Here is a 26,662-nt window from a genome sequence, read left to right on the forward strand (position 1 = left end):
AATGAGTTTTTATTGTAATATATATAATCATCCATTGTCATTTTCTTTGACCTTAAACATTTCAGGTCAGACTGAAGTTTCTGCTGTGACATTTCAGCTTCTGAGCCTTTTTTTTTTTTTTTAACAGCCTTTTTTTTTCTCTCCTACTTTTTTAGGGGGGACTAGACTGTCGGGTAATATTCAAAGCTCCACCCCAAATGAGCTTGCAATCTTTCCCTCCCTCCCCTCTCCTCTTCCTCTGTCTTTTTCTTTCACATTTCCCCGTCCACTCTGGACCAGCTCACCGGACCTGTTGGAGCTGAAGTTTACCGTCCCGGACACCAGGTTTATGATCACGACCCCCCTCCACCCCACTCCTCCTCCTCCTCCTCCTCATAAGGAACAGCACGGATGATGCGTTTTGCGCTGCGGCTATTCAATGAAAGAAAAGACGCGCAACAGAAGAGATGGGCACCGTTCCTGGACTCTCGGCTACCCGGTGGTCAGCGGGGAAGCGTTGTCAGCGCGCCGTGTCGGCTGTAGTACCTGCAGCGGTGCTCCTCATCCAGCTGTGCGCCGCCTTTAACCTGGACGCGGAGAGACGCGTCGTTTTCACGGGACCTCCGAGGAGTTATTTCGGTTATTCAGTGGAATTCTTCAGCAACTCATCCAGGTAAAGTCATCATCATAAGATTCAAGCAGTGATTCAGTGATCTGACTGCGCTTTTCATTGAAAGAGGCCTTAAAATCTCGTCCTTTTTTAATCCAGCTTGTACTACAGAGAGCTTAAATGTTTGTTTTAAGGCATCTTTTTACTTTATTCTGCCTTATTCACTTCTAAAAAGTCACTTCTGCTCATCCAAAGAACAGTTTTTGTATTCAAGACTATCTAAAATGCAGATGATGTCCATGCATCCATGTTTCTTTGTGCCTGCACAGCAGCTTAAATGTGTTTTTTAAATAACTTTTACTAAATAATAAAGTAATATCATTTCAATACAACATTTTAAGGTTAAACAGTTTCATATTTCATAGTGATATTGTGCAAATGTTTGCAGTAAAGGTTACATCATTCATACACACTTACATCTCCCTCCTCTACACACACACACAATCACTGACGCACACACACACACACACACACACACACACACACACACACACCTAATCACACACAGAGTCACACACTGGATTCCAGCCCGAGCATGATTGAAAACAGACACACCAGTCTGTGTGTGAGAAATTGAGAGGGAAAGGGCTTTTTTCACCTACAGCAAAGTAAGAAAAATGCTAATCTTATTCTGAATATACACTTTAAAGGGACAGGAGGGGTTTCCCGCTAGTTTTTTTTTTCTTTTCTTTTTTTGACACATGAGGAACTGATGAGTGAGAAAAAGCCAAACATGTTCTTTCTCTGTTTTGGCTCCTCTCTTGATCAGCAAAAGTGTAGAACGCGCTCACAATTAAGAAGTGTCTTGGGGTATGAATGAGGTGTGAAGTTTATCCAGTAATCAGTCGCATCTAGACGAACCATGAGATGGAAATGATAAATGTCCAGCTGTCTTTGAAAAACGAATTTGGTTGTCTAAGTTTTTTTTTTTTTAAAGATATACTTATATCACATCCTCTTGAAAGCATGTGGATGACTAAATGTTCAGTTTTCTTAATCCAAATAAAGCTAATAGCTGTAAATGGTTCCTCACTCAGCTGGTACAACATGAACCAATAATAATAGTAAAAACTACAAGGTGTATTGGTACACGCTGTTTTTACAATCTAACATTTTTTATTGTTGAACACCATCATAATGTGCAAAACATGCAAGTATATATATCAAGATAGCTGGACAGGAAACGTCACAGCTGGAGTGATCATCAGTCTTTTGACCTCCAAAACAGTAATAAGTGTGGTATTCTTCAAAGATGGCAGTGTATTTGTTATTTTATGTAGAAAATACAGTAAATTTGTGGCTTGAGATACAAACTGGTCAGTAGAAGTTGCAGAAGTCAGTGTCGTTATTTAGTCTGGTTATTTATCATACATAATTAGTAATTTAATAGAGAAAATGAACCCTGGATCTGTCATTAATGATCCAGTAACAATGATGTGAGACAGTTACTGCTGTCCCTCAAAACCACAGACAACATAAAAGATGGATGTGGCCTCTGAAGCCAGTGTGGAAGTAGTCTAATGAACCAGATGTAGGCTGGGGGTATAAGTGTCATTGGGCTCATAGGTCAGGTGGCTTTGGTCATCATGCGCTGCATTATGGGCTGACTAAGTGACACGAGTGTGGAAGTAACTTCAACTTGCATTCTGTCTTACAACCAGCAGGGGGCGACTACTCTGGCTGCAAATAGAAGTCAAATTGTATGAGAAAATGACACTAATTCTCCCGTGATCTGTTACCTCGGTAAAAGCTGTTTTCATGAGTGTATGGTCTCAATGGCTAGTTTTAAGTCTCCTTCAATATAGTATGTTGTTAATTTTGTAAATTATGGTCCCATTTAGAGTAAAATAGATGAAAAAGCAGGATGCTACTGTATCACTTTGCACAGTATCCTCCAATTCTCCATTCAGATCCTTGATTAGCATCATAATCTCCTGGGTTCAATAGAGGAGTGAACTACAGCTCCCAGCATGCATTTCACTTTAAAATGTTCAATCATAGTATTATAGAGTTGGTCATGTGTGCTGCAGAAAGTTTGTATACGACTGTGTTTTAAGCTCAGTTTTCTATTCTGCGCTAGTTGAAATAATTAAAACTGGTGGACACAACACAAACTTATAGGACTGTTCTTTAATTAGGAAATTAATAATATGTCGGTCAGTAGTTACAGTCTTTAGATAAACAGTCATGCTCTGTTGTGATACAGTAAAGTGCCTTTAAAACTTCCATTCAATAATAAGCTATATAACCTTAAAAACAAAAAAAGAAATAACAAATTCATCCTCTTACAGATAGAGATTTGAATTCTTAAGCAATAAACACATTCTGGCTCAACAAAAGCTGGGTTTTACTGCTACTTACTTAATTAGCCTTACGGTGGCTAACATTAGCCAGCTAACTTATGGCTAAACTCTACACAGATGTTGGTGAGTGACAGACATTTTGCAATAATTTAGCTGATTTTACTGCTCTTGTCTACCTGTACTACTGTTGTTTTACTAACTGTTGTCATGTCATACCTGTAGCTTGTGCCACATTAGCTATTGTCATGTTATTTCTAAAGTTACAGTGAGCAAACTGTTAGCTAGCTAACAAGCAGCCTCAGTGTAAACAACCTCCTAGCTGCTAGCACAGCTTTAAGTCAGATGTAGACACATAAAGCAATGAGCATGACTTCTTAAATGTTTTTTTTAAAAACTTACATTACAGATTTGACATTTAAAACAATAGATAAGCTAATAAAATATGACCACATTTTTCCCAAAACAAGCATCAGTATGGGGGAGAAGTCAGGTTTAGTTGTTTTTCATTTTGAGTACTTTTCGTCTTTGTTATTTAGCTTTTTTGCTTCTTTTACCGCTCCAAAACAGTGTTGCTGGTTGAGCTGATACCACAGTCGTGCTAACTGGCTAACAAACCGACAGAAATAAGAATAAACTGATCATTTTCAGTTTCATTATTTTTCATAAGACAGTCAAATACATTCTGGCCTAAAGACCCTCTCAGCTACTTGTTCACAGCTGCCGTGGACCTCCAGAGGATGTACTACATCACCGCGTTAAGCTCTTTGACGACAGGAATGTAGTGATATCAGCTGTTTTATCTGCCTGTGATAACCTGCTTGAGAGCGGCCTGTAGCTGACATTTGGAAGTAAGAGGTTAAATTGCTGAGATGTTTGCCCTGCAAATCCCGCTGACACTTTATCATCTCTCTGTGTCTCATTTTTTCCCTAACTAATATCCTCTTGGGCTCCCGGACTAAAAGCGATGTTGGTTTAATGACTGTAGATATTTTCCTGTGAGGAAATTGGTTAAGATTCTCTGGGTTTGCTTAACTAAGCTTCTGGCGGTTAGAGGGCATGTTGTGGTGCAATTACTGAGATGTCAGTTCACACAGATTTTGCTCAGACTGAGCTCATTTTTTCCCCGGCAGCAGTTCTGCTAACACGGATCAATACCACACTTTGTCCTATGCATGGGTACTGGCAATTGTTGAACATCTTCATGGGAATCCAGTGGTTCCTTTTTTTTCCTGGTAGGTAAACAACCCAGCAGGAAAAGGATGCTTTCCTCAATTTTCTTTCTGCTGATTTTGCTCGCTGTCATGCATTCTGACAATTAGTGGGCTGAGCATGTAGGAAGTCTTGTAAAGAGTTGTGCCTGTAGCTCACTATGGCACCTCTGTCTTCACTGGCATGTTGGAGTCCATGTGTCTGATGTAGGAGGAAAACATCAAGTGTGAGAAGACTGGTTCCTCCTTATATCAGGTGCTATAGTATATGATCGTACATCTTTTTGAGTATTCCAGGAGTAATTGGAGAAATTCTGGGGTATGTGGCTCAACACTGGACAAGGTGCTTTCTGTGACAAACAGTGGAATAAGGGAGGATTAATCAGGATCAACTATTAATACTGAGCTGTAAGTGCATCCATATTCCATACTGAATACTAATTGTGTACAGTACCCTGACTGTTATATAATATAGAGCACTATTTTCACTGATAATACACACAAAAATGAACAGATGGTGTGTTACCGTTTGTAGTGACAGGAAAATGATAGACTATATGTGCTGATATCAAATCGACATTGTCAATTAAACTTCACCCAAAGACAACAAAACTATAGATTTATCTCTTTTTTGTTTGCTTACCAAGACCTTAATCACATTAGTTTACAAGTAAATGCACTTTACACATTTGAATTGCTTCTAATCTTAAGTAGGTTTTCATCTGTGCACTGCGTTGTGCAACTGTGCACTTTTCAGCCATGTGACATGACTCTAGGAATGGCTCCACAGGATGACTCCTATTTACTTTGGTGATCCCTTCACTGTAAATCATCACAGGTTCACTCAGTTTAGAAAGTTTAGTTCCCCTGCTGCTGCCTTAAAAAATGTAAGTTCATCACACTGTGCTGATTAGTTAGTGAATTAATTAGTTCAAAGTCATCTTGTGAGTTTTAAAAGTGTAAAACTAACTGGGTCAAACTCAGTTTAAGTAAACCGGTTCGATGAACTTAAGATTTTAGGTTGAATCAACTAGTCACATAGACAAACTACAGACTACAGGCTGACTTTCTTTCCTTTTGCTAAGTTTAATGAGTTTTTTCTTTATTTAGCATTGATAACTTTCAGGGGTAGTTGTTGAAGCTATTTTTGATCAGTCAACACAAAGACAGCCTGTGAAATTGCTCCCAGTTATAATGTGATATTTCCTTTGATTATTATGAAAAGAAACAACCATAAATTAATTTAACATGTATTAAAGTAACACAGCAAGTTTCTACTGTGTCTTTCTTGTCAAACTACAAACAACAAGAGTCTCTGGGACGTTTAACCCTGAAACAATACAACCTGGAAGCTGCTTATATGCAAGTTTTACTTCTCATAAATGTAAATTCGTGAGTTGAGTGAACTCTCAGTTATTCATTTAACTCACTGTATGAGGTAAAAGTAGAAATGGCTCAAGTTATAAGAATTCATGTTTTAAGTTTAAAAGTGGTCTGAAAAATATACAAAATATACATTTTAAGTTCAATGAACTAGAAATTCGCAAAACTCGTGTACATTAAGCAAACAAGAAACAACAAGTTCAATAAATGATTTTAGAACCCAGTGTTGGGTTCTAACCTTGTGGTTGATATTTGTGTTTTTTACTGAAATATCTCCAAAAGTCTTCAGAATGTGAGAACAGAATGGTTTGAAATTTAATGCAGACATTCATAGTAATGAAGTAGCTCATCAACATGCTAGCATTGTAAAAGTCTGCATTTAGTTGTGGATGCTTGGACTGGTTGCTTTGAAATGCGTCTGATTTTGTCAACTTCTAACACGCCACATACCGACAGCCAGCTTAGAATGTGTATGTTGTGCAGAATAGTTAATGGGTATTGAAATCCAATGACCTGATGTCACTGAACTTCTTCTGTTTGCCGTCTATGACGCTACACTAAAGGACACCAAAGGCGCAATTCAGCAGCACTGCAGGTTTCGTGCAGGCCTTATCTGCCAGCAGAGAAATTACCTTTCCAGATATCAGTGTTGAGCAAACGTTCAGATCAGCAGGAATGGAAGATTTCCTGCAGCTTGTATTTTAGTTCACTGTACTACATCTATCTCAACTGCTTTGCTTTTCCTGCCTACTAATACTCAGAGACCCACTCATGATCTCATGATTGAGACAACAGCAAAGAAAACACACTATGTATGAGTTTAATGAGTATATTTGTATGGTAAAATGTAAAGCAGGTATTTGTTTTGGAGCTCTCTGGGTCCTGTTTATTATGACAACCCAGATAAACGCTTGAGAAATTTGAACAGGATTAGCTAAGATACAGACTGTTTGCTGTTTCCAGTGAACATATATTCACTGCTAAAAGTATTATACCATCATACGGTGAAACATCTGCATCTTTTGGCTTGTGTCCCTTAAAATAAAGCAACGTCTACATGCAACCTGTTAAGACGTGTTTATAGTGACTATATGCGATTAACAAGTCATTGTTCTTTCTTAAAGGACATAAGTTGAATAATTTTAGAGGCCTGATGTAATAAAACTATTTAGTGCTTTTTAGAGAAACATAATCTTGTGTGTAGAACATGTTGTAAGTAAGTTAAGATGCATATGGACAGTTAATTTGGTAACAGCTACCATGGAAATGAATCCGGTGGCGCTCATAAATCTTTTAACATAAATTATATGTTGCATCTTTGACCTCACCATGCCTCCAAACCACTTCCATGTTCACAGATGTTCCTGTTGAACATGAGTTACAGGAAAGGAATCCTGTTTTCAGGTTCCAGCATTGTCCCATTATCCCCATTTAAACACATTACATTGTTAAGGAGGCTATTGGTGACTGTTAAGTTTTCATTCTGAGGGGTTTTAATTGACTCGGAGGTATATGCCGCAGCTCCACGGAGATCACAGAAGGTGGTGAGCAGCTAAAAGTCATGCACCTAGTTGAAAGTAGGTACATGAAAGAGGGTTATTGAAAGCCTGCAGTTTGGTCCCCGTAGTGGCTGTGGAGTGAGCAGTTTATAAGGAAAGCTTAACCAGCCATGTAAATATTCCTCTTGTGCTCTCCAGACGTTTTGGGGGATGGTGGGAGTACAGAGTCTGTCTGATCTCTGCTAATGTCATCAGTCACCAGTGTCTTAAGTTGTGCCATTTGCTCTGAGCCAGGCCTCTCTAAGCTGGGCTGTCTGAAAGCACAACTGGCCTGTAATACACGCTCATGTGTATTTTTTCTTGATATTCATACATGCAAACAAAAGCAGAAACAACATTCTGCTGCAGCATGTGTTTTGCTGTTTTGCTCTCGTGTGTCCTGTCATTCATTTCCAGTCATTTAGTGAAAATATGCTAAATCAGCTCCAGATACTTCTTGTTTAGTCTCACACTTTCTACACGTCTGAAACTTTCTTGCGATAAGGGATGAAATGTTTAAAACTATCTTCCTGCAGAAAGTGAGCCCGCATGGCAATAATGCATCGGATGTGGCACATGCTTGTGTACTAAATAAAGCTGCAGTTCCTGTAAAATAGTCGGTCATCACTGTAAGAAAAACACCAAATGATCTTTCTTTGTCTTGATGCTGTAAACAAAGGCGATAACCATAACTAAACGCTAAAGTCAGACGCATGATTGCCATTCATTAAGCTAAAAAGAGCTGCAATGATTGCGCTTTTGCATGTCACTTAGCAGTTAGATTTCATAAAGGCTCAGTATAACAAGTGTTGTGGTCGTAGCAGCAGCAGGCTCACCTTAAAGCTGCACAGTCGACATTTTTATATAAACAGAGCACATGATATTTATGTGTAATGTGAAAGGGGTTGAAACTTACTGAGATTTATTACTCAGCTCTGCAGCCACCCCTATTTTTTTTTTTCTTTTGCATCTTACAGCTAATAGTTTTATTTTGTGGTACTTGGCTGCATTTCTTTTGGCTCACTTTTACCGTTCTCATCAGTATTGTTTCCAGCAGCAGCGGGTTGTTGTTTTCCCTGCGATAAACCCGCTCTACGCTACCTGCTTAACACTAAACAGCTGACAGACAAAATTAGCAACTAGTTGGTGAACACAGTGAAGCATTCAGCAGCCAAGGATTTGGTCCAAGAGACCGAAAACGAGCTTGAAAGAGAGTAAATACTGGACTCACATCTATTGTGTGAATGCTAATGTTGTTCTGGATGGTTGTGTTCATAGACTACAAATACATTTGCTATATTAGCTTTAAGAGGTGACAGTATGCCAGCGGTGGATTTATAGCTTGCTGTGCTGCCCCTTAGTTGCCAACAAATCATTGAATACAGGTAGAAGTTCTACTTTAAAGAAAGTCTCTGTCCATTAGGAGTTCTATTGAAATACCAGCTTACTAACAGTGTAATGCTGGGTACTAAAACAGCCTGACCTTAAAGATATAGGGTGTGTGGACCCCGAGTGAATGTCTGGTATGACAGTTAATCATTTTGTCCTGAGCAGTGCATCAAAAATCAAGGCCGAACCTGTGACTGATTTTGTCCCGACAAGAAGACAAGAAGCTAGAAGCAGAAACAGAACCAAGTACTCCTCTGCACACAGCTTTGGAAAGTAAAGGACAAGCTAAAGGATAGACAGCCCATTCTGTCGCCTTTGTGCGACTCGCAAATGGGTCTATGGTCATTTCTGTTGTTTAGTATTTACACATTTTTTCTGTATATTCTTGTTTGCAGCAGTTACCAGCAGGTTCAGTGACAGAGCCAGACAACTTTTAAAGGGGTGTCCAGGTTGAAACCATTACTCACAATGGAGAAGCACAATGTCTCGTTAAGTTAAATAGTCGTTTCTGTTTGTTTCTCACTCTTGTCATTTCCTTATGTAGACAATACTGCCATGTAGACAGTACATAAGGACTCATATATGGTATAATAAGCTTTTTTATGTAACCCTGCATTGATTAAAACCTGGTTGCTTAGGTTGTGTTTTTAATTGTTGATGGAACTTGATGCTCAGGACACCTCCTACCATCACACTGTGTCCATCCAGCCTTTAGTTTCTTTCTTTTGGCTGCAGGTTCTGGGTCAGTCTTTCATCATTCTGTAGTTTGTACTCATTGTGTCCAGAGTTATTCAAAGTAGGTTTCATCTCTTCAGTCTTTAGGAGTCTGTAGGAGAACCCCAACTTAATCCACAGCTAAACCTAAATAATACACACTTTAATGAATAAAAGCATGAACCAGCACATTGCACTTGTATAATGTCTGCACAGTTTTCAGTGACAGTAATGTGACATGCTTGAATTGCTACAAAATCAGTGTAAATATGTTTTGGTTGTATGTGGGGCTGCAAGGTGGCGCAGTTGGTTATCACTGTTGCAAGAAGGTCGCTGGTTCACGTCATCTTTCTGTATGGAGTTTGCATGTTCTCCCCGTGCAGCGTGGGTTCTCTCCGGGTTCTTCAGCTTCCTCCTACAAGTCCAAAAACATGTTGAGGTTAATTGGTGATTCTAAATTGTCCGTAAGTGTGAATGTGAGTGTGCTTGGTTGTCTGTCTCTAAGTGTAGCCCTGTGATGGACTGTCGACCTGCCTTCACCCGAAGTCAACTGGGATAGGCTCCAGCCCTCCTGCGACCCTAGTGAGAATTAAGCGGTGTATAGATAATGAATGGATGGTTGTATGTGACTGAACAGGAGGTGGTTATGCTGTTTATGTGCATCTCTATGAGAGAAATGGTTTTGCCAAAAAGTTCTGCCAGAAAAATAGCAGTTCCAGGATGTGACTCCAGTATGCGTGTAGTGACACACTTAACCACTGGTTGTGTGGCGTAAGCAGACTTTCGTCTGTAGTGGGCAAGGCCACCCCAGGCCACCGTTTAACTCTGCCCCTGTGCCGGTTGACAAGCTGTGATTGGTTGAGGACCAAAGTGCAGTCTGTCAAGTGTCTCGGCCAAAACACAGCAAGAAATTTACGGCTATAATTGCATGTTCTGACACAGTGACCGTCTTACTGCAGTCTGAACCTGGAACCCAAAATAAGACACAAAATGATCCGACGACACGACAAGACTGAGGAACCATTATGGCTTGTACAAATTGCATTTTTGAGCATAGATTTATGTTTAGCAATGCATGACGTAATGTTTTGTTGTTGTTTTTTTTTTTTTACTGTATCTAACATCTGCTGTAACAACCAATGGTAATAACAGGGATTTGCGAGAATATAGTCACTGAGCTAATAGCTACAAATTGCTCTTTAAATGTTCTTTATATTACCGTATGAAACTGTTGTGCTGAACCTTACAAGCCCCCATAAACAGAACCATGTGAAGATACAACCTCTCCGGCCTCCTTTATGGTTGCACTTAGTGTTGCTTCTCAGTTGTGTTTGAAGCTTGTATTCAGTGCAGACTAACATCGTTTGGCTTCCTCTTTGTCATGATTTTAGTTGTGATTAAAGGAATACTTTAACATTTTGGGAAATACACCTATTTACTTTCTTGAGCTAGCAGATGATATTGATACCAATCCTGTGTTTTCACGGCAAAAGAGAAAAGAAAGTATTTATTTTGACAAATTAAAGGCATATGTTGGGAAAAGTTGTAGGCATCCAACCAATCACTGGCTCTCCATTGACCTCTCCACCCCATTTATTTTCAAAAAAGACCAATTTAAATGGCTATAGGTCTAAACAAATGCACGTGGGTGTCATTTTGGACTTTTGTTGCCCTCAGTTCTTCACAGTAAGACTTTGTTTTCTTTCCTGCTTTCTGCTATGCAGTATTTTGATCGGCGCTCCGAAAGCCAACACCAGCCAGCCTGACATCACCGAAGGAGGAGCTGTGTTCTTGTGCCCTTGGAGACAAGCGAACTGCAGCGTTATCAACTTCGACAAGCAAGGTAGGATGTCTTGTTAAATCTGAATTCACAGCGTCTCGGTACACACGCAGATTAAAAACGTGAGAAATTGAGCTCAATATTCCAAATCCAAGGGAGACAATTTTCCCTAGATCATAATCACAGCAGTAGTTGGTGAGTCACATTGTTCCAGGGTATAAAAATGTCACTTTCTCCAACAGCGCTGTTAAACAGTCAAGACCGGACTGTGTAGTAAACTCTGAGCTGTCTCAAACCAGCCATAAAAGCGGCTGGGAGAAACTATAGGTACCATCCCAAGTTAAGCACCACTGTGCTTGACCCTGAGGTCAGAAGTGCGGCTCCCTGCCATCTTACCTCTCCTAATCCAGGACTCCCTGTGTTTTGAATGAAACCAGCCTTTGATGCCTCTCCTGAGCTTTAATGGTGGTTGAGTCGTTCCTCCGCCCCAGCTCCTTGTCGAGGTCTCCATTTTGGGGCATGGGACTGTGTTTGCAGTGTTTTCACAGAGCTTTGATTTTCTGCTCGACTCGGAGCCCGGTGTTGTGAGCGCTTTTTAATTAGCGCAGAGTCATTACGGGGACAAGGACCCCAGAGGACCTGGACTGGAAAATAATCACCTCCATCGGAAAACGCAGGAAGTGATAAGGACCGCCGTTTGAGGATCAGAGGGTGAAACTTATCGCAAACGTCTGCGTGCTGATATCAAATTGCAGTTTACACAGAGCTGCGTCTGTGCAAATACTCTGTACGTAAATACACACATGCAAAATATTTACAAACACAAATTATCTCTGAAATGTGATATGGTGTAGGTGGGGGGAAAAAAAAGCATTTACAACCACACTTATGTTCGCACACATGTTCATACATTTACGTTCAGTAGTCTCCCATTGCAGGCCTCCGGATTCATGGTGTGTTTGAGGACATAGGCCAGGCTCCTTTAAACCAAACAGGCCCACTGAGCTCCAGCCAGGAGAGTTTAATGTCGCCACTCGGCTACAAACAGCAGGCGCGTATATCAAAAAAATATACCACCATAAAGCTCACAGTTGCGGCCGCATTTTTAGTATGATTTACATTTTTTTAGTGCTTTAACAGGAACTGAAGACAAGTGTACTCATTCAGCCACGTTAAAGGCGTCAGCTTTTGTTAAATGACTTTACAAGAAGGTTGAATATGACTTTTTTTTGTGTGAGGAAAAAAGTGCATGTGAAAGAAATTAGGATCTGATCACAAACTTTTATTTAGTGCTTATGTGTAAGGAGGTTTTCCAATCAAGGAGCTTGTTTTTACAGTGTTCCTTAGGAGATAAATGCACTCTGGCTCACCTGGTTGGCGAAGTAGTTCAGTGCAGCAGGAAAAGCAATCACACTACACATTTAAGTGTCTTAATTTTCCAAATTAATTATTATAGCAGAATATTTTTGGTGCGGTGCTGCTGAAGTTGCAAAATTAAAGCCTTTAGCAGTCTCACACACATATGCTTCTAGCACACCGCCCCCCTCTTCCCTGCTCCAGTACTGCTCGGGCCTCTTTTTAAAACAGATCCTGACAATGAGGTACAGCCGTTTGGGTTACAGTAACAACAAGGTCCAAGTCCCTTTGAGCTGTTTGATGTCTGCCGTAGCATGGAGGATGGATTAAGACTGCAGATCCCGGGAACACGGCCATAAAATATCCATGTAAAAAGCCAAGAACATGTGGGGAACGCTCTCGAACGAAGCCCTGACAGCGCAAAAATCAAACACCGATGACATGGGGATCAGAGTTAAAATAGCACCTCCTGACATCACAGAAGTTTCCCACTTTCCGAGAACTAAATTGCGTGGTTAACTGTAAATCTTTCATTTGTAAAAGCTGCTGCTGCTGCTTCCAACGTTAAATGTATTTTCCCATTTCTATGTTTTTACAGGTGACCGGTATTTTTATATAAATGACGTGAACACTCAGGTTGAGTTCAAGTCCCATCAGTGGTTTGGAGCTACTGTGCGTTCCCATGGCAACAGCATCCTGGTAAGAATAGTTATGTGAAGGGTGGTCAGTTTGTGTGATTACACTATAATTAAGCTTCTGTTAGCATATCTGATTGGCGCAAGTTATAAAGAATCAAGCGACAGATGTGACTGTTCGAAACGAGTTTTGGATTTTCTCATGGAGACACTTGATGTGCGATACAGACGAAGTTGCAGAAAGTTATTGACACAAGCCATGTTTCCATTAGTGTGTCTTTAATACATTTTGAAGTGTCTCAGTAGTAATTAGAAAGTTAATGGAAACACCAAAATTTAAAACAATGTCCTGAATTTTGCAAAAAAAAAAAAAAAAAGTTTACACGCTTGTCAAAGGTAGTTTTGAATTCAAAAACAAAAAACTGTGTGTTTCATGGGAGATGGGAATAAGTTCTAAAGCTGTTTCTGGTTTTAGCAGTTGGCAACAATTGGTTTTGTTTCCAGTTATATTTCCACAGCCTAGTTTATTCGCTCAAAAGCAGATAAGCCTAAATGAATTTTGAAATTGTTTGAACAGTTGTCACTTCTAATTCTCTTTTCAGTTACAAACATGACTTCGGACTTCTTTCTGGCTTTGAAGTCTCTAAAAACAGGTTTTCACCTTTAACTGTCTCAAAGAATGACAGAAACAAGAATCCTGCAAAATAACTTTCAGTTTGTGCAATAGGTGCATTCCAAATAATCAGCGAGTTGAACCGCAACAACTTACATGTCCCAGGCAAATACAAGGTTTATACCCATTGTTAATTCAGACAGAAATAAAGGAGCAGCATTGTTCCTGGGTTGCAGGGTACGTCTAATTGGTGGTAGGAACAACAAAGTTTGACGATTACTGACTCTTAAACGAAAAACTGGCTAATGCCTATTAAACATTTGAGTCTGGCTCCTAGTTGTTGGCTCATACTATGCTACATTGAAGGAGGTTTTCTATAGTAGTTACCAGTGTGACCTGCTGACTTGTAGTTTTGGTTTCGACCAAAAAAGACTTGCTGTGATGATTTAGAAACATGGACAGATCTTCTATCTAGTTGTGGAGCCTAGTTTGATTGCGACATCAGTGTTTGACGTTGGAGTTTAGGGTCTTTTTTTGAACATTTCTCAGCTAGAAAACTAAGTTAATTCATTGAGGCTTCTTCCTGTGCTTTCCAGGCTTGCGCTCCCAGATATTATTGGAGGACCGAACACGACACACCCTTTGCCGATGTTACAGGAACTTGCTACCTCTCTGTAGACAATCTCAAAACATTTGTGGAGTACGCACCGTGCCGAACAGGTGAGCTCCTGCAATAACAACCAGCCTCTAGAGGACTGAAAAGCTGCAGTAATGTCCGATACACACCGCTACCACCAAGTCAGTACAGCTAATGTGTGGCTGTTTTCATGAAACTGAAAATTTATTGATGTTTCCGATGTTTTGGTGCTACTTTCTGCAGAAAGACATGGACCTGCTGGACAGGGCTACTGTCAGGGGGGATTTAGTGCCGACTTCACCAAGGTAAGAGAAATATTTGTTGGACTGTTTGCTGGTTTTTACGTAATCACTGTTCCTCTGTGTTGCTTGATGTAAACAGTGGAGATTACACTGTGTACATCGGACCTGCAGAGTTTGTTTGATCATGAATAAACTGGTGACACACAGATTCCTCAACTCTGGCTACTGTTGTGTGTGTTACAGGATGGGAGGGTTGTGCTTGGAGGACCAGGCAGCTTTTACTGGCAAGGTGAGCTCGCAGGAATGTGGAGGAGCATGGATTTTTTACGAGATATTTTCCAGTGTTTTTGTTGTGTTTTCCTTTGACAGAATCAGAAAATCAATCCGTCATGTGGAGTTCAAAAGTCACGTGTCTTTTGACCCTGTGTTACCCTCCCGTCCTGCAGGTCAGCTGATCTCAGCCACCACAGAGGAGATTGTGAAGGCTTACTATCCTGCCTACTTTCTGCTGTCGGTCGCCGGGCAGATTCAGACACGACAGGTGCAGGGAACCTATGATGACAGTTACCTGGGTGAGCCAAGCAGAATGATTAAAATTAGTATTGTTGTCTTTATGAAGGACTGCAAGGTGGCACAGTTGGTAGCACTGTTGCCTCGCACCAAGAAGGTCGCCAGTTCTTTCCGGGATCTTTCCGCGTGGAGTTTGCATGTTCTCCCCGTGCAGTGTGGGTTCTCTCCGGGTTCTCCAGCTTCCTCCCACACAGTCCAAAAACATGTTGAGGTTAATTGGTGATTCTAAATTGTCCGTAGGTGTGAATGTGAGTGTGCTTGGTTGTCTGTCTCTAAGTGTAGCCCTGTGATAGACTGGTGACCTGTCCAGGGTGTCCCCTGCCTTCACCCTAAGTCAGCTGGGATAGGCTCCAGCCCCCCATGAACCTAGTGAGGATTAAGCGGTGTATAGATAATGGATGGATGTCTTTATGTATGCATACTATACTAACTCTGACGCTGCTGCTGTCCATATATTTGCACTGCTATAGCTCCATATACAGCTCAAAATCTAAGTCTGTCAGTTTGGTCCAGAGCAGCATATCTCATTTGGTATGAGTACTCATGGTTCTCAGAGAATATTACCTAAAGGCTTATCCTTTCATGTGGCATCACCATGAGGTTCACATTTTCCTTTTGAAAATGTGTCATTGGATTTCAGTACCTCTGCTGTGGATTTGCATGGTCCCAGCAGGATCTGAATGTTTTTAGTGAACCCCTTGACCCTTACCTCTTATGCTTTGTCTGGACCAAATCTATTAATATCCAACCTGCAGCGCCTCACTTCTCACTTCTCACATCCACGCTCCCCAGAGCATGACTTGGATGGTTCATTTACTCTCCACTGACACCACCCTAATGCCAAATTGTCAACTTTGTACACAGAAAACTAAAAAATAACTGCAGTAAATTTGCTGTTGATTTTAAGTCTGAGAACCTTTCCTCTGGTTCTGTTGCCAGGCCAAAATATGACTATACACATGACTCATGAGATGTCCTAATCTTGTGGGCAGATTGTAGCTGTTTTTGCTAATTTCCTGTAATATTTTGTGTTTTGTTTCATAATATTTTCTGGGTATTGGTGTGTGTTGCTGCCAGGTAAAGGAGAGCAGTGCTTCATATGTGGAAAAAAAGGCACATAAAGTCTATTGTAGCGCCAGAAGAAGTTGCATAAAGTTGCTAAACATTCATCTGATATTCTCTCTTTCCCCCTTTGTGTCTTTCCTCTCCATCTCTCTTGCAGGTTACTCTGTGGCTGGTGGGGAATTCAATGGGGATGATGAGGAAGGTGAGGGTCATATTTACAGTACAGAGATCTGACACACACATGTTTGTGTTGTAACGGAAAGGGATTATTTAGTCGTTCAGGAAGCAGGAACATTAGGAAATCTGATAATTCTGTTTTTGCCTCTTCCTTTTTCTTTCTACAGATTTCATCACGGGAGTTCCAAAAGGACTCATGCTGTATGGTTTAGTAAGGAGTGCCCACATTTTCATTTTATACCTTTGTTTGATAAAAATCCTACAAATGAATAAACTTCTTTTGAACAATCCGATATCATGATGCATTTTGGGACACACAATTTATAATCACTAACAGCGCTCGTCTGTGTCATCGTAGGTGTCCATATTGAGTGGAAGGGATCTGACGCCTCTGCTCAACTTGACGGGGGAGCAGGTATGTGCACATCTGGCTGGAGATTGTCTGTTCTTTAGCCTGGCCCCTCTTTTCATATGTGGGTACACATTTAAAGTGGCATGTGCAAAACAGGTTTGGAGATGAAGGAATTTGCCCTGTGGAGAGCAGGCCTATACCAGGGTCAGAGGTCCAGCTTACAGTATGCACAGCTCATAAAACCCCAGCAGACACCAAGACAGTGTTTGTCCCTGCGCTGATTAAACGTGTGCTCTTTGAATGGGAAGAGTGATGATATTGTGTCAGATGCTATCTTTGTTTTTAGTTACATTCCTAAAAATAACACTGATGCATGAATCATTTTTCCACCTAAATGTCATGAACTCAGAAGGGCAGCCAGCAGTATTTTGGGAAATTTTCTTATGAGAAGATATAATTACTCATCACTGCTGTGCATCATGAAATGTAGAAATTGTTTCCTACTGACCATCAGCTTAACTTCCCACTGCAGGCTAAGTAGCAGATTCAGTTTAAACAGTGTTAACATGTGAATTGTACATTAAGAAGCTGTAATTGCTTCTTCTGTCAATACTGGCTACAAAGCAGTCCCTATCAAAAATGGTTTTGATCCACAGTCCTCTTTTGTATAAAACTGCTTTCCACAGTTTAGTTGAAACGAATACGAGTCTGACTTTGTCAAATAAAGTGAGTCTCTTTCAAAGTTGGTGTTTTCAGAATGAAATTTCATCTTTGGACTTCCACACACAGTTAATAAAGTTTCTGTTTACATTTAACATATTTTTTAACATAAAATCAATGAAAAAAAAAGAAGATATTTAATGCCCATGTGATGGAAATACTTTAGTGTCTTCAAGGAAGAGCAACCTTGAGCAAAAAATTAGTCACATGCTCTGTGTACGTCGTGATTCATTGTCTAATTGTGGCTCTGTTACACATTGTCTAGCTCAGCCATGCATATAAACTGACTTGTGATATTTAAAGTTCTTTTTTTTTTTTTTAAATTTATGGCATTTCCACGCCTTCATTAAAAATGTACATAAAAATAGGTGGATGGAAACACATTTACTGTTTCCTCTGGAAGACACTCCCTTGGTTTGTTCTAACCCAGACTGCTTGTACTTTATATTAGCTCTGGAATGTACTTTTACGCAGAATGAGGACTGTGGATTTTGTCCACCATCACTCACACTGAAATCAGACTCTTTAAGTACACAAACAAGCATGTGAGTTTTGTTTTAAGACAAATTTAAAAGATGTGAAACTATCCTTTGATACGTGACGTACCTACTACATCACCACTGTGCAAGATGTCAGAACATGTGACACGCATTGGAAAACATACTTCTTAGCGTGTATGTGTGTGTTTTCAATGAGGGAGATCATCAGTGGCAGCTCAGAGGTGACAGTCTCAGAGTGGAGGAGTAAACTGTCAAGTCACAGTGAGAGTGATCTGAGGTCAACTTCTATATAAATGATGCTCTGCTCTCCGTGGGTGCTCGGACTGTCAAAAGTCAGCTGCAAAAACACACCAGAGGCTCTTTGTGCGGGAGGCCCTGTTAGTTTGGGGAGCGAAACCACAAAATTTGTCATTAAATGAAGTGGAATCTTGGACAAACCCAGGGAACTGAAACCCATGATATGCAGCGCTGTTGTTTGACTTAACAGTCCATGTTCTGTCCATGCTCTACTGTATATCCATCAACTTCTCCTCATTTGTTGGTCTCGTCTCACCTCACCACACTTCTGATGAACATTCCCGGTACTTCAGGTCTGCAGGAAGTGTTGCTCATATTTCTCTGTAAGGCAAAACAGTGTGACCAGGGTATCGTGTTGTTTGATTTATGTCGATACGAGCTGTTTTGCATGTGTGTGATACCAGAAGACAAACCTAATATTCAGTCTTGCTTTTCACAAAGGTCTCCAGACCTGCTTCCGTAAAGCTACACTGCAAATCACTTGGAAGTGAGAGAGAACCGAGGATGTAACTTGACCCTAATTTATCATACGTGGTATGAAATGAAACCGGAAAAACCCAAGTCCCATGAGTGAGTTTTAAAGGAGTTCAAGTCCCCAATCCTTAGACCCCCTACCTCAGCTCGAGCTCACAGAAGCTCTAACGCTGGGCTCCAGGAAAAGGGAGAAGAGGAGACCCCGGGGGATTGTGGGATTGAGAGATTGAAGAGGAAAGCTTCTGGGGATGGAGAAGGAGGGTGCAAAAGATAAAAAGGACACGGAGGGAGAAAATGAAAGAAAAGAAAGGGATCTGTGCACTGTGGTGTGATTACAGGCTAACTGGGTCCTGTTTGTAATGTGTTCCAGATGGGGTCCTACTTTGGCTACGCAGTGGCAGCCACCGACATCAACAAGGACGGGTAAGTGGAAGGAGTCACGGTGACTCAGATGGTGGCAAAAAAAAAAGTAGTGACGGGGAGATTAAAATGGGCGACATCAGAGCAAAGGGAGACGATATGAGCTAAGACAAGAAACTAAAAGTGTGGGTTGAGTTCACTGAAACAGAGGTCAGTAGTGTGACTTCTTGGATGTTTCCCACACTGGTTCAATGTCCTTCTTCCATGTTCAGTTTCTCTTTGTGTAAAGTTCTCCTTTTGCAAATCTCATTTCCTCAACCCTGGCACGACCTGCCCCCTTTTTTTTTCATTTTTGCTTTTAAAATTTCAGTGAAACCCTTAAAAAGTACTATTTATCATTCTGTTATTTAGCCTGTATTGTATATTATATCGCTATCAATCTATAATCTGTAAGGTTAAATAAAGACACGTTATTTTTAGCCATTTTTGTTAGTCTAACGCCCACATCTTTCTTTAAAAAAATAACCACTTTTCCTTAATGACTCAACGGTCATCTGTACTTTCCCCCCCTTTCACCAATGATGTGAGACTCAGAGTTAACCAATTCCAACTTGATGACTCAACGTACTGTACACGCGGTGTGGAATAAGAGGATTTTCCCTACCAAATTGTTACGTAAAGCCACATCGAAATGGCAGTCAGGGCGTCTTGAGCTACTGTAATTTAGTGATGTTAGAAAAAGAGCACAAGGGCCTGTGGTAGTAAGAGTTAAATGAACAAATTATACCTCAATTACAGCCTTTGGAAATGCTGAAGCAGAAATCCAGACGCACAGCAGCTAATGATCAGTGTGGTTTTACACAAAGTGCATTGTTAAATCACCCCAAATCACCTATGATTGGATGAATCTATGTAACTGCTCCGAAATTGGCAATCCCAGATAGGAGAGGTTTTCCTTCACTGTCTGAATTATCTCTATTGTACCCCGTCCTCCCTCCCACTCCTCATTATTCGTCTCCTGGCTTTCTTGTTGTCCCCAGTCTGGATGATCTGGTGGTAGGAGCGCCGATGTTCATGCGTCGAGGGTCTAACGGGCGTCTGGAGGAGCTGGGTAAAGTGTACGTTTACCTCCAGACGGGCCCTCTGCTGCTGGAGCCGACCCAGTCCCACCTGCTGGGTAAGCAGGCCTTCAGCCGATTCGGCACCTCCCTGGCTCCGCTGGGTGATCTCAACCTGGACGGATTCAATGGTAACTGTCCTCCGTACTTTGTGTATTAAAGATAGACTGTCTTTTTATTAAAGATAGACAAAGTTTAGATGTCTCGACTGCTGGGTGTAGTTTTTTTTTGGCACACCTCAGATAAATGTTTTCCCAAATGTGATTTCAGGTACACTTTTAATCACATGGACGTTTGTTCAAGTGTTCCTTTTTCTGATGAATTTGTTTGTAATTAGTTGTTTCATGCTATGAAAAGGAAGGGAAAAGGGCACAACATTGCAGCATAATGAACTAAAACATCGCAGGATAAGTCAGGTGCTCACATCTGTGCAGCATGAACAGTAAAATGTTTTATTTTACTATGTTTTATTTGATTAGATGTTTCGGCACTGGTTTAAACCACCTTTTCCAAATGTAAAATATAACCTGGTAACTGATTTATCTCAGAATTCAATCAATTCAATCACCATGAAACAGAAAATCGCCACAAATCAGTAAATTCTGGCCACTTTGAGTCCAACCCTAGTCCATAACAATGGCTACTTACAGCTTTGCACAGACTGTGAGCAGCGTTGCATGTACTGTAATTCAGTATACATACGTGGGAGATTCTTTACGCAGTGTGTTGTTGCTATTTACAATCAGACATGGCTATCGGCTGTCCCTACGGAGGAGACGACCAGCAGGGGTTGGTTTTCATTTATAACGGTCATGCTGGCGGCCTGAAGGACACTCCCACTCAAACTCTCTCCGGCCAGTGGGCTTCCAGCTCTTTCCCGGCCAGTTTCGGCTTTGCTCTGCGAGGCGACAGAGATCTGGACCAAAATGGGTACCCAGGTACTGCAGAAAATCACCACCATCCCGCTCCTAATTTCACTTTTCCTTAAACTCTTCATTTAACTCACTGTCCCCTCTTGCAGATCTGATTGTTGGGGCTTTTGGGATGGATAAAGCTGTGCTATACAGGTATGTTTAAGCACTTTGAAGCTCAGTTTCAAACAAATAGAGCATTCTTCTTCTTATTCTTGTTCCGTGTCTTCAATCAGAGCTCGACCGATAGTGAGCGCCAGCGCATCCCTCACAGTGCAGCCGACCATGTTCAACCAGGAAGAGAAGACTTGTTTGCTGACAGGGAATGAAACCATTTCTGTGTCTTGGTATGAACTCCCGCTATTTTTCTTTAAACGTTTTTATTAGCAGGAAGAATATACACTGTTTTCCAAGACTGTGGCAGAAATATCTTAAATGGAGCTTAATAGTAACTAAAGAGGTTTCTGACGATAACAGAACATGGAAAGTCTTGCAGGGTTATGTAACACGTATCTTAGTTAGTACTTTACCTCACGAGAATGTCAAATGACTTCATGTTTGCCAGTTTCCTGTCCGGGCTGCTCTGCACTACGCACTCAGTATTCTTAGATCCAGTTGGGGGGGGAGAAAAAAAAAGCAAAATTCACCCAGCTTTCAATCTCAATTAAGCTCTTTCCACACGTTCAGTTTAACCGTTGTATGAAATGTGGAACATTTTTAGACTGCTGTGAGGCATTTGCCAAACTGGCTTGCGTCTTAGTGTCCGCCCCGGTAGGTTGATACAAGTAAGTCCTGTTTTCGTGCTTACTGGTGTTTTTTGCTGCCTTGGAAACAAAAAAGGAGACAGAGGGAGGGAGCAGGAGAAGCAGTGGTAGGAGAAAAGTAGAGAAGCTACATGTAAGCATTAAAAGAGAGGGTAGTGTGGAGTTATGAGCTCTGGAAAGGTTGGAAAATGGTTGTAACACTCTTAAAGTGAATCATGTATTGTTTAGCAGCAGTATAACGCTTTGCACACTTCTGGTGTAGCTGTTTTTTTTAGAAATATGATGAAAAAGTAGTCCGTTGGCAGTGCAGCCCAGCAAACTTATGATATAATAATCAAAAATAATCACAATGACTGACTGATTTCATGATGAATAAATAGCCGGATGTAGTAAAGTTGGTTACAAGCTCACTGTGCCAAAATGACGCTGACGCATTTTAATGAATGAAAACAATCAGCCTCTACTGTGGCTGCCTCGAAATGAAAGCCACAATGAGCAATTTTAATGTGAAGCAGTGACATTAGGGTGTATGGTTTGCATTAGCAGTAACAGCTCTGACATGGGGAAGAGACCAAATCATGATTGCTGCATTCTCGTGGTCGTTAGGCTCGTGTGTTTAGTGGACATAAATTTCATCTGTTCACATCAGGCTGAGTGTAGAAAAAGCTCACTAATCACAAATTTGTCTTAAAGCTTTACAATCCATACACAGTCTGAGACGAGATCCCTCCTTCAGTATGGTCAGACACCATGTGTGGCCAAGTATGCACAGTCAAGATGCTAAAAATTATAGATCGCAGACATTCGAAGAATAGAATTTGCAGCGTCTAGGTGTCGCCAAACAGATCCACACAACAAACAGCTTGTTTCAGTTAATATATGTACAATACAAATATCCAATTCTAGGACACATGCTATTGATGGTACATAATTGTCATTTATTTTACTGTTTGTTGTTAATCTGACAGGTTTGCTGGGAAGTCTTGAAAGGCAGTAATGTTTGCTCAAGTTAAAACAAAAGCGACGTGTCAGTCTGCAAAATCTCATGTGTACCAATCTGCTAGTTACATTAACATTAACTCTGTCTCATAATGGGAACATGTCGATTCTTGGCCAAAACATGTATGAACTTAAATTAATAAATTAAAATTGATTAATCCAGCATCCGTTTTCTGCTTATGTAAACCCAGTTTGTGCAACTATAGTTAAACATATCACGAAAAAGTGTTGTTACATTCTGCTGGAACGTACTGAAAATGTGAGCTAAAGATATATCATTTTTATTCATATCATCTCTACTGGTTCTTTTTAATCACACTTTCTATTTTGTCCAGCATGGTCTTGACCATATATTAAGTTGAACAAAAAACTTATAAGGTGTCTTTACATCAAACTAATGGTTTTAAAGGATCATTCTGCTTTATTTCAACCTGCTGGATTTACCATTTAGATGTATATTGCTTGGGTCATGCTGGGTTTGTAGCAACTGCCAGAAAGCTACAGCAACTTTCAGCAATCAAGCTGCAATTTTTCCAAGAATCGCACTTTCCAGTTGCGGTATAAAGCAGGTATAGCACAAGGACGGACCTGTAAATGTGAATAATAGGTGCTCCTTTACAAATGTTTCACAGGTCAGTTAGAAGCTGGTGTGTTTGTCAGGCTTTATATGATCCTCAGTTTATCAAAAATCCTGGTCAAATGGATCATTTAAGATTTTGGAAAAGAGCTGCAAGACATCCAGGTGTTTAGCAAAGGGGTAATTATGTGGTCTGTAAACTTCAAAAGAAGCTTAAAAAATGTTTTCCAGATGTCTTATTTTGTCCAAACACGTGTATCCTCATATCATATAGGACACACAAACTATGTGGTTTAATAAGGTCCGAGACTGTCATAGATTTAATCTGGTGAACTCTGCAGAAACCCTGATGTAATAAACAAAAGAGATCTTTCTCTTCCCTATCTGACCTTTATCTGAATCCATTGCAGGACTGGCAGCTTCTGTCACTTATGAAAAAGATTCCTATATAGATGCATGCTGTAAACTACAGATATAATTACTGAATGTAAATAGTTTAATAGGGGTTGTCTGTAAAACCATACATAGCTCCAAAGTCTTGAAAATATTGGTAACTTAAATCTACAAAAGGAGACAAAGAAGTGCCCCAAAGTGGTGTAAACACATCTGTATGAGTTTAGCATATATGTATGTTAAGTTTTTTTTGTGCCTTTTTTAAAATATATTTGTGTCTGTGTTAAACCTCCAGTGTCAGCATCAGTTTCTGCCTGCTGGCTAATGGGAAGCACCTCCCCTCTCATCTAGGTGAGGCATGCACACACACAATCATGCACACACACAGATGGTCCCCATTACCTTGCTTTCTTTGTGTAGCCACAAGTATGCTGGACCTCACTGTGGTCAATTTGGCAGTTAAGATCAAGATAAAAGAACAATTGTATAAATACAGGGTAACTTGGTGGGCTCCGGCAGTTTAGAAAAGTGTGTGTGTGTTTATTTTAAATGCGTGGGTGTGTATTGTCTGTGCTCTCTGGCTAGTTGTTGTCATGTGGTCTGCAGTCTGTCTGTTTCCGTACAGAGAACAGCACATAAAGACAATGTTTACCGCTGCATATGTGTGTATTTGCATGTGGTGAGGCAAGCATATAATGTGATCTGTGCCGTTTGTGTGGCGACGCATACATTGACATGCATTTCTGTGTGTGTTAGAGGCATGTAGTCGTACAGATGATGTTCACTTTTTTTTTCTTGCTTTGTGTCTTTTTTTATGTGTGCACCTTCAAGGTTTTGTGGTGGAGGTGCAGCTGGATAGTGTGAAGCAGAACCAGAAGGAGTCTGTCAGGAGGACTCTGTTCCTGGAGAGCCACCAGCCCAGTCTGGTGAAGACCTTTGAGCTTGCTAATGGAGAACGCTTGTGCCATGACAGCAAGATCTATCTGCGGGTCAGTCACACTAGTTTGCATCTCAGCGTCTAGAGAAATGCTTTTGAATTTTAGGCACGATGCTCTGTGAAGCTGCATTGAGTCACTGAGCACAAAGTACAGCTCAGCCTGATGAGAATGTATTTGGTTTTGACGATATTTTGGTCAAAGAACAAATATTTGCCCTGATCAAGGAACAAGATGATAGTTAGAGGATCATTATTAGAAACATAAATGTATTTTCTTCAACCAATAGAAGCTGAGAAATGTCACTGTAAAACAAACAAACAAAAAAAATGTATGTAATTTTGTTGTTCTAGAGACTCGTTCTAGAGACCGTAAAGACCTTTGGAAAGTACAACAAGCCCAAGGTTCATAGCAACGATAAGTCTTCTGCAGTATATCACAAAATAACCTCAGCTCAAAGGTCCTCTGCTACCTTTTTAGATCCTTCAGCTGTATCTTATTCTATTTTACAAGCTAATACAACTGGTTCAGATTTCTGTAAGCGCTAAAAGGCCTTAGCAGCCAAGCCCCCTGTTCGACTCCCAGCCAGAAAAGCTATCCAAAGGAAAAGGTACCCTGTGGAGTTTTATCCTTCTAATTGCATTACTGATCACTCATTTTTACGAGTGGCTCCCTGTTTTGTTTCCATCCACAGGTTCATTGGTTGTTGGTGTAGCTCACACACCCACAAACTTGTAGTAGCAGCTCACCTAGCAAGCACTGATGTAAACAATGATTTAAAATAGTCATAAACTCTTTAGTGAGGCATGACATGCATTTAACATTTTTTTCCGCAGTGCAAAGATGCATTTTGGTGAGAGAGCATAAACATAACTTCATCCAGCTGTTTCCAAATAAACACACCTGCTTCTACACAAACACTCAGAGCAGGCAGAATTAGAACGATAAGTAGCAGGTTGTAAATAAGTCATCTTTCATACTGGCATCTGAGAATGAAAACAAAAACACTTACAAAAGCAATGTGCACTATTCTTCCGGCCAATCATCTCAAGACGATTCAGTTCAGTTGAGTTTTATTTACATAGCACCAGTTTACAGCTTTGTCCTCTCACCTAACATGGTGAGATAAAGAGCTTACAATAGTGTCAAGTTTCAATTTAAGCAGCATAAACAAAAAAAATCTGTTCACGAGGAGGAAACCACCAGCAGAACCAGGCTCAGGGAGGGCAGCTGTCTGCCTCGACTGGTTGGGGTGCAGGTACAGGACAGCAGGATAGAGAAAACAGACAAACAGTGCATAAGAGTACAATGAAATATGTAGGACAAAACACAGACTAGAGGAGATGGAAGACACAAAGTCAGTGACATGCAATGGAGGTATATAAATGTAGAGTTGCTCAGCTGCTGTGACTATACCGTCCTTATCTTTCACAAATGTTCCTGTTTTCATCCATCTAATGAGAGACTGTTTTGCACCTGCAGCACTCGGTGAACGCAGTTAGCTTGTTGGCAGGACAGAGGTTAAAGTCATTTCCTAATAGACAGGGTTTGAAGTTGCTGTTTGAAGTTGCTGTTTGAGGCAAAACTACTCCAGCACCAATCTTCTCATCACTTAGTGGCGACCTGATCAAAGATTATGTCTGACAAAAGCACTTATGTCATCTGCGTATGTGTTGCCTTTAAGGTATAGTGAACAGAGCCCTTTGGTCTTTGACAGGATAAGAGTGGAGTACAAACTGCCAGCCATCCACTCACCTGTCCATCAACATTTGTCTCTCTGCTGGTGCTTTCTTGTACTCCTCCTTTGAAGGGGCCACATCATAGCGGCTGCTCAGACAGAATTCATGCCACATTGTAGAGAAGCTTAAAACACACTAAATCCTACTTGTAGGCCAATTGTTGATGTAACATCTGCTATTGATTTCATGAGACATTTTTTTCTTGTACATTGACTGGATCCTGGGTTTTGTTTTCATCAGCGAGTAACTCTTCACGTCGCTGCT

The 26,662-nt window shown here is 40.7% G+C and overlaps 1 protein-coding gene across 1 annotated transcript in view; it reads left to right on the top strand.

Moving 5' to 3' along the window:
• Window positions 1–263: 263 nt before the first annotated feature.
• The window catches only part of LOC103366332 (integrin alpha-5-like), a 47,124-nt gene continuing 20,725 nt past the window's right edge, over window positions 264–26,662 (top strand). The window contains exons 1-17 of the mRNA XM_008294030.1: window positions 264–652; window positions 10,909–11,027; window positions 12,919–13,019; window positions 14,165–14,288; window positions 14,449–14,510; window positions 14,691–14,736; window positions 14,894–15,019; window positions 16,240–16,284; window positions 16,427–16,470; window positions 16,618–16,674; window positions 18,973–19,025; window positions 20,003–20,211; window positions 20,827–21,018; window positions 21,102–21,147; window positions 21,228–21,338; window positions 24,020–24,075; window positions 24,556–24,713. Of these exons, the coding sequence (XP_008292252.1) occupies window positions 447–652; window positions 10,909–11,027; window positions 12,919–13,019; window positions 14,165–14,288; window positions 14,449–14,510; window positions 14,691–14,736; window positions 14,894–15,019; window positions 16,240–16,284; window positions 16,427–16,470; window positions 16,618–16,674; window positions 18,973–19,025; window positions 20,003–20,211; window positions 20,827–21,018; window positions 21,102–21,147; window positions 21,228–21,338; window positions 24,020–24,075; window positions 24,556–24,713 (1,755 nt within the window). The 5' untranslated portion in view covers window positions 264–446. The remainder of the gene's footprint in view (window positions 653–10,908; window positions 11,028–12,918; window positions 13,020–14,164; window positions 14,289–14,448; window positions 14,511–14,690; window positions 14,737–14,893; window positions 15,020–16,239; window positions 16,285–16,426; window positions 16,471–16,617; window positions 16,675–18,972; window positions 19,026–20,002; window positions 20,212–20,826; window positions 21,019–21,101; window positions 21,148–21,227; window positions 21,339–24,019; window positions 24,076–24,555; window positions 24,714–26,662) is intronic.

The sequence above is a fragment of the Stegastes partitus genome, unplaced genomic scaffold (assembly GCF_000690725.1).
Source record: "Stegastes partitus isolate 25-593 unplaced genomic scaffold, Stegastes_partitus-1.0.2 Scaffold931, whole genome shotgun sequence".
Classification (NCBI taxonomy): domain Eukaryota; kingdom Metazoa; phylum Chordata; class Actinopteri; family Pomacentridae; genus Stegastes; species Stegastes partitus.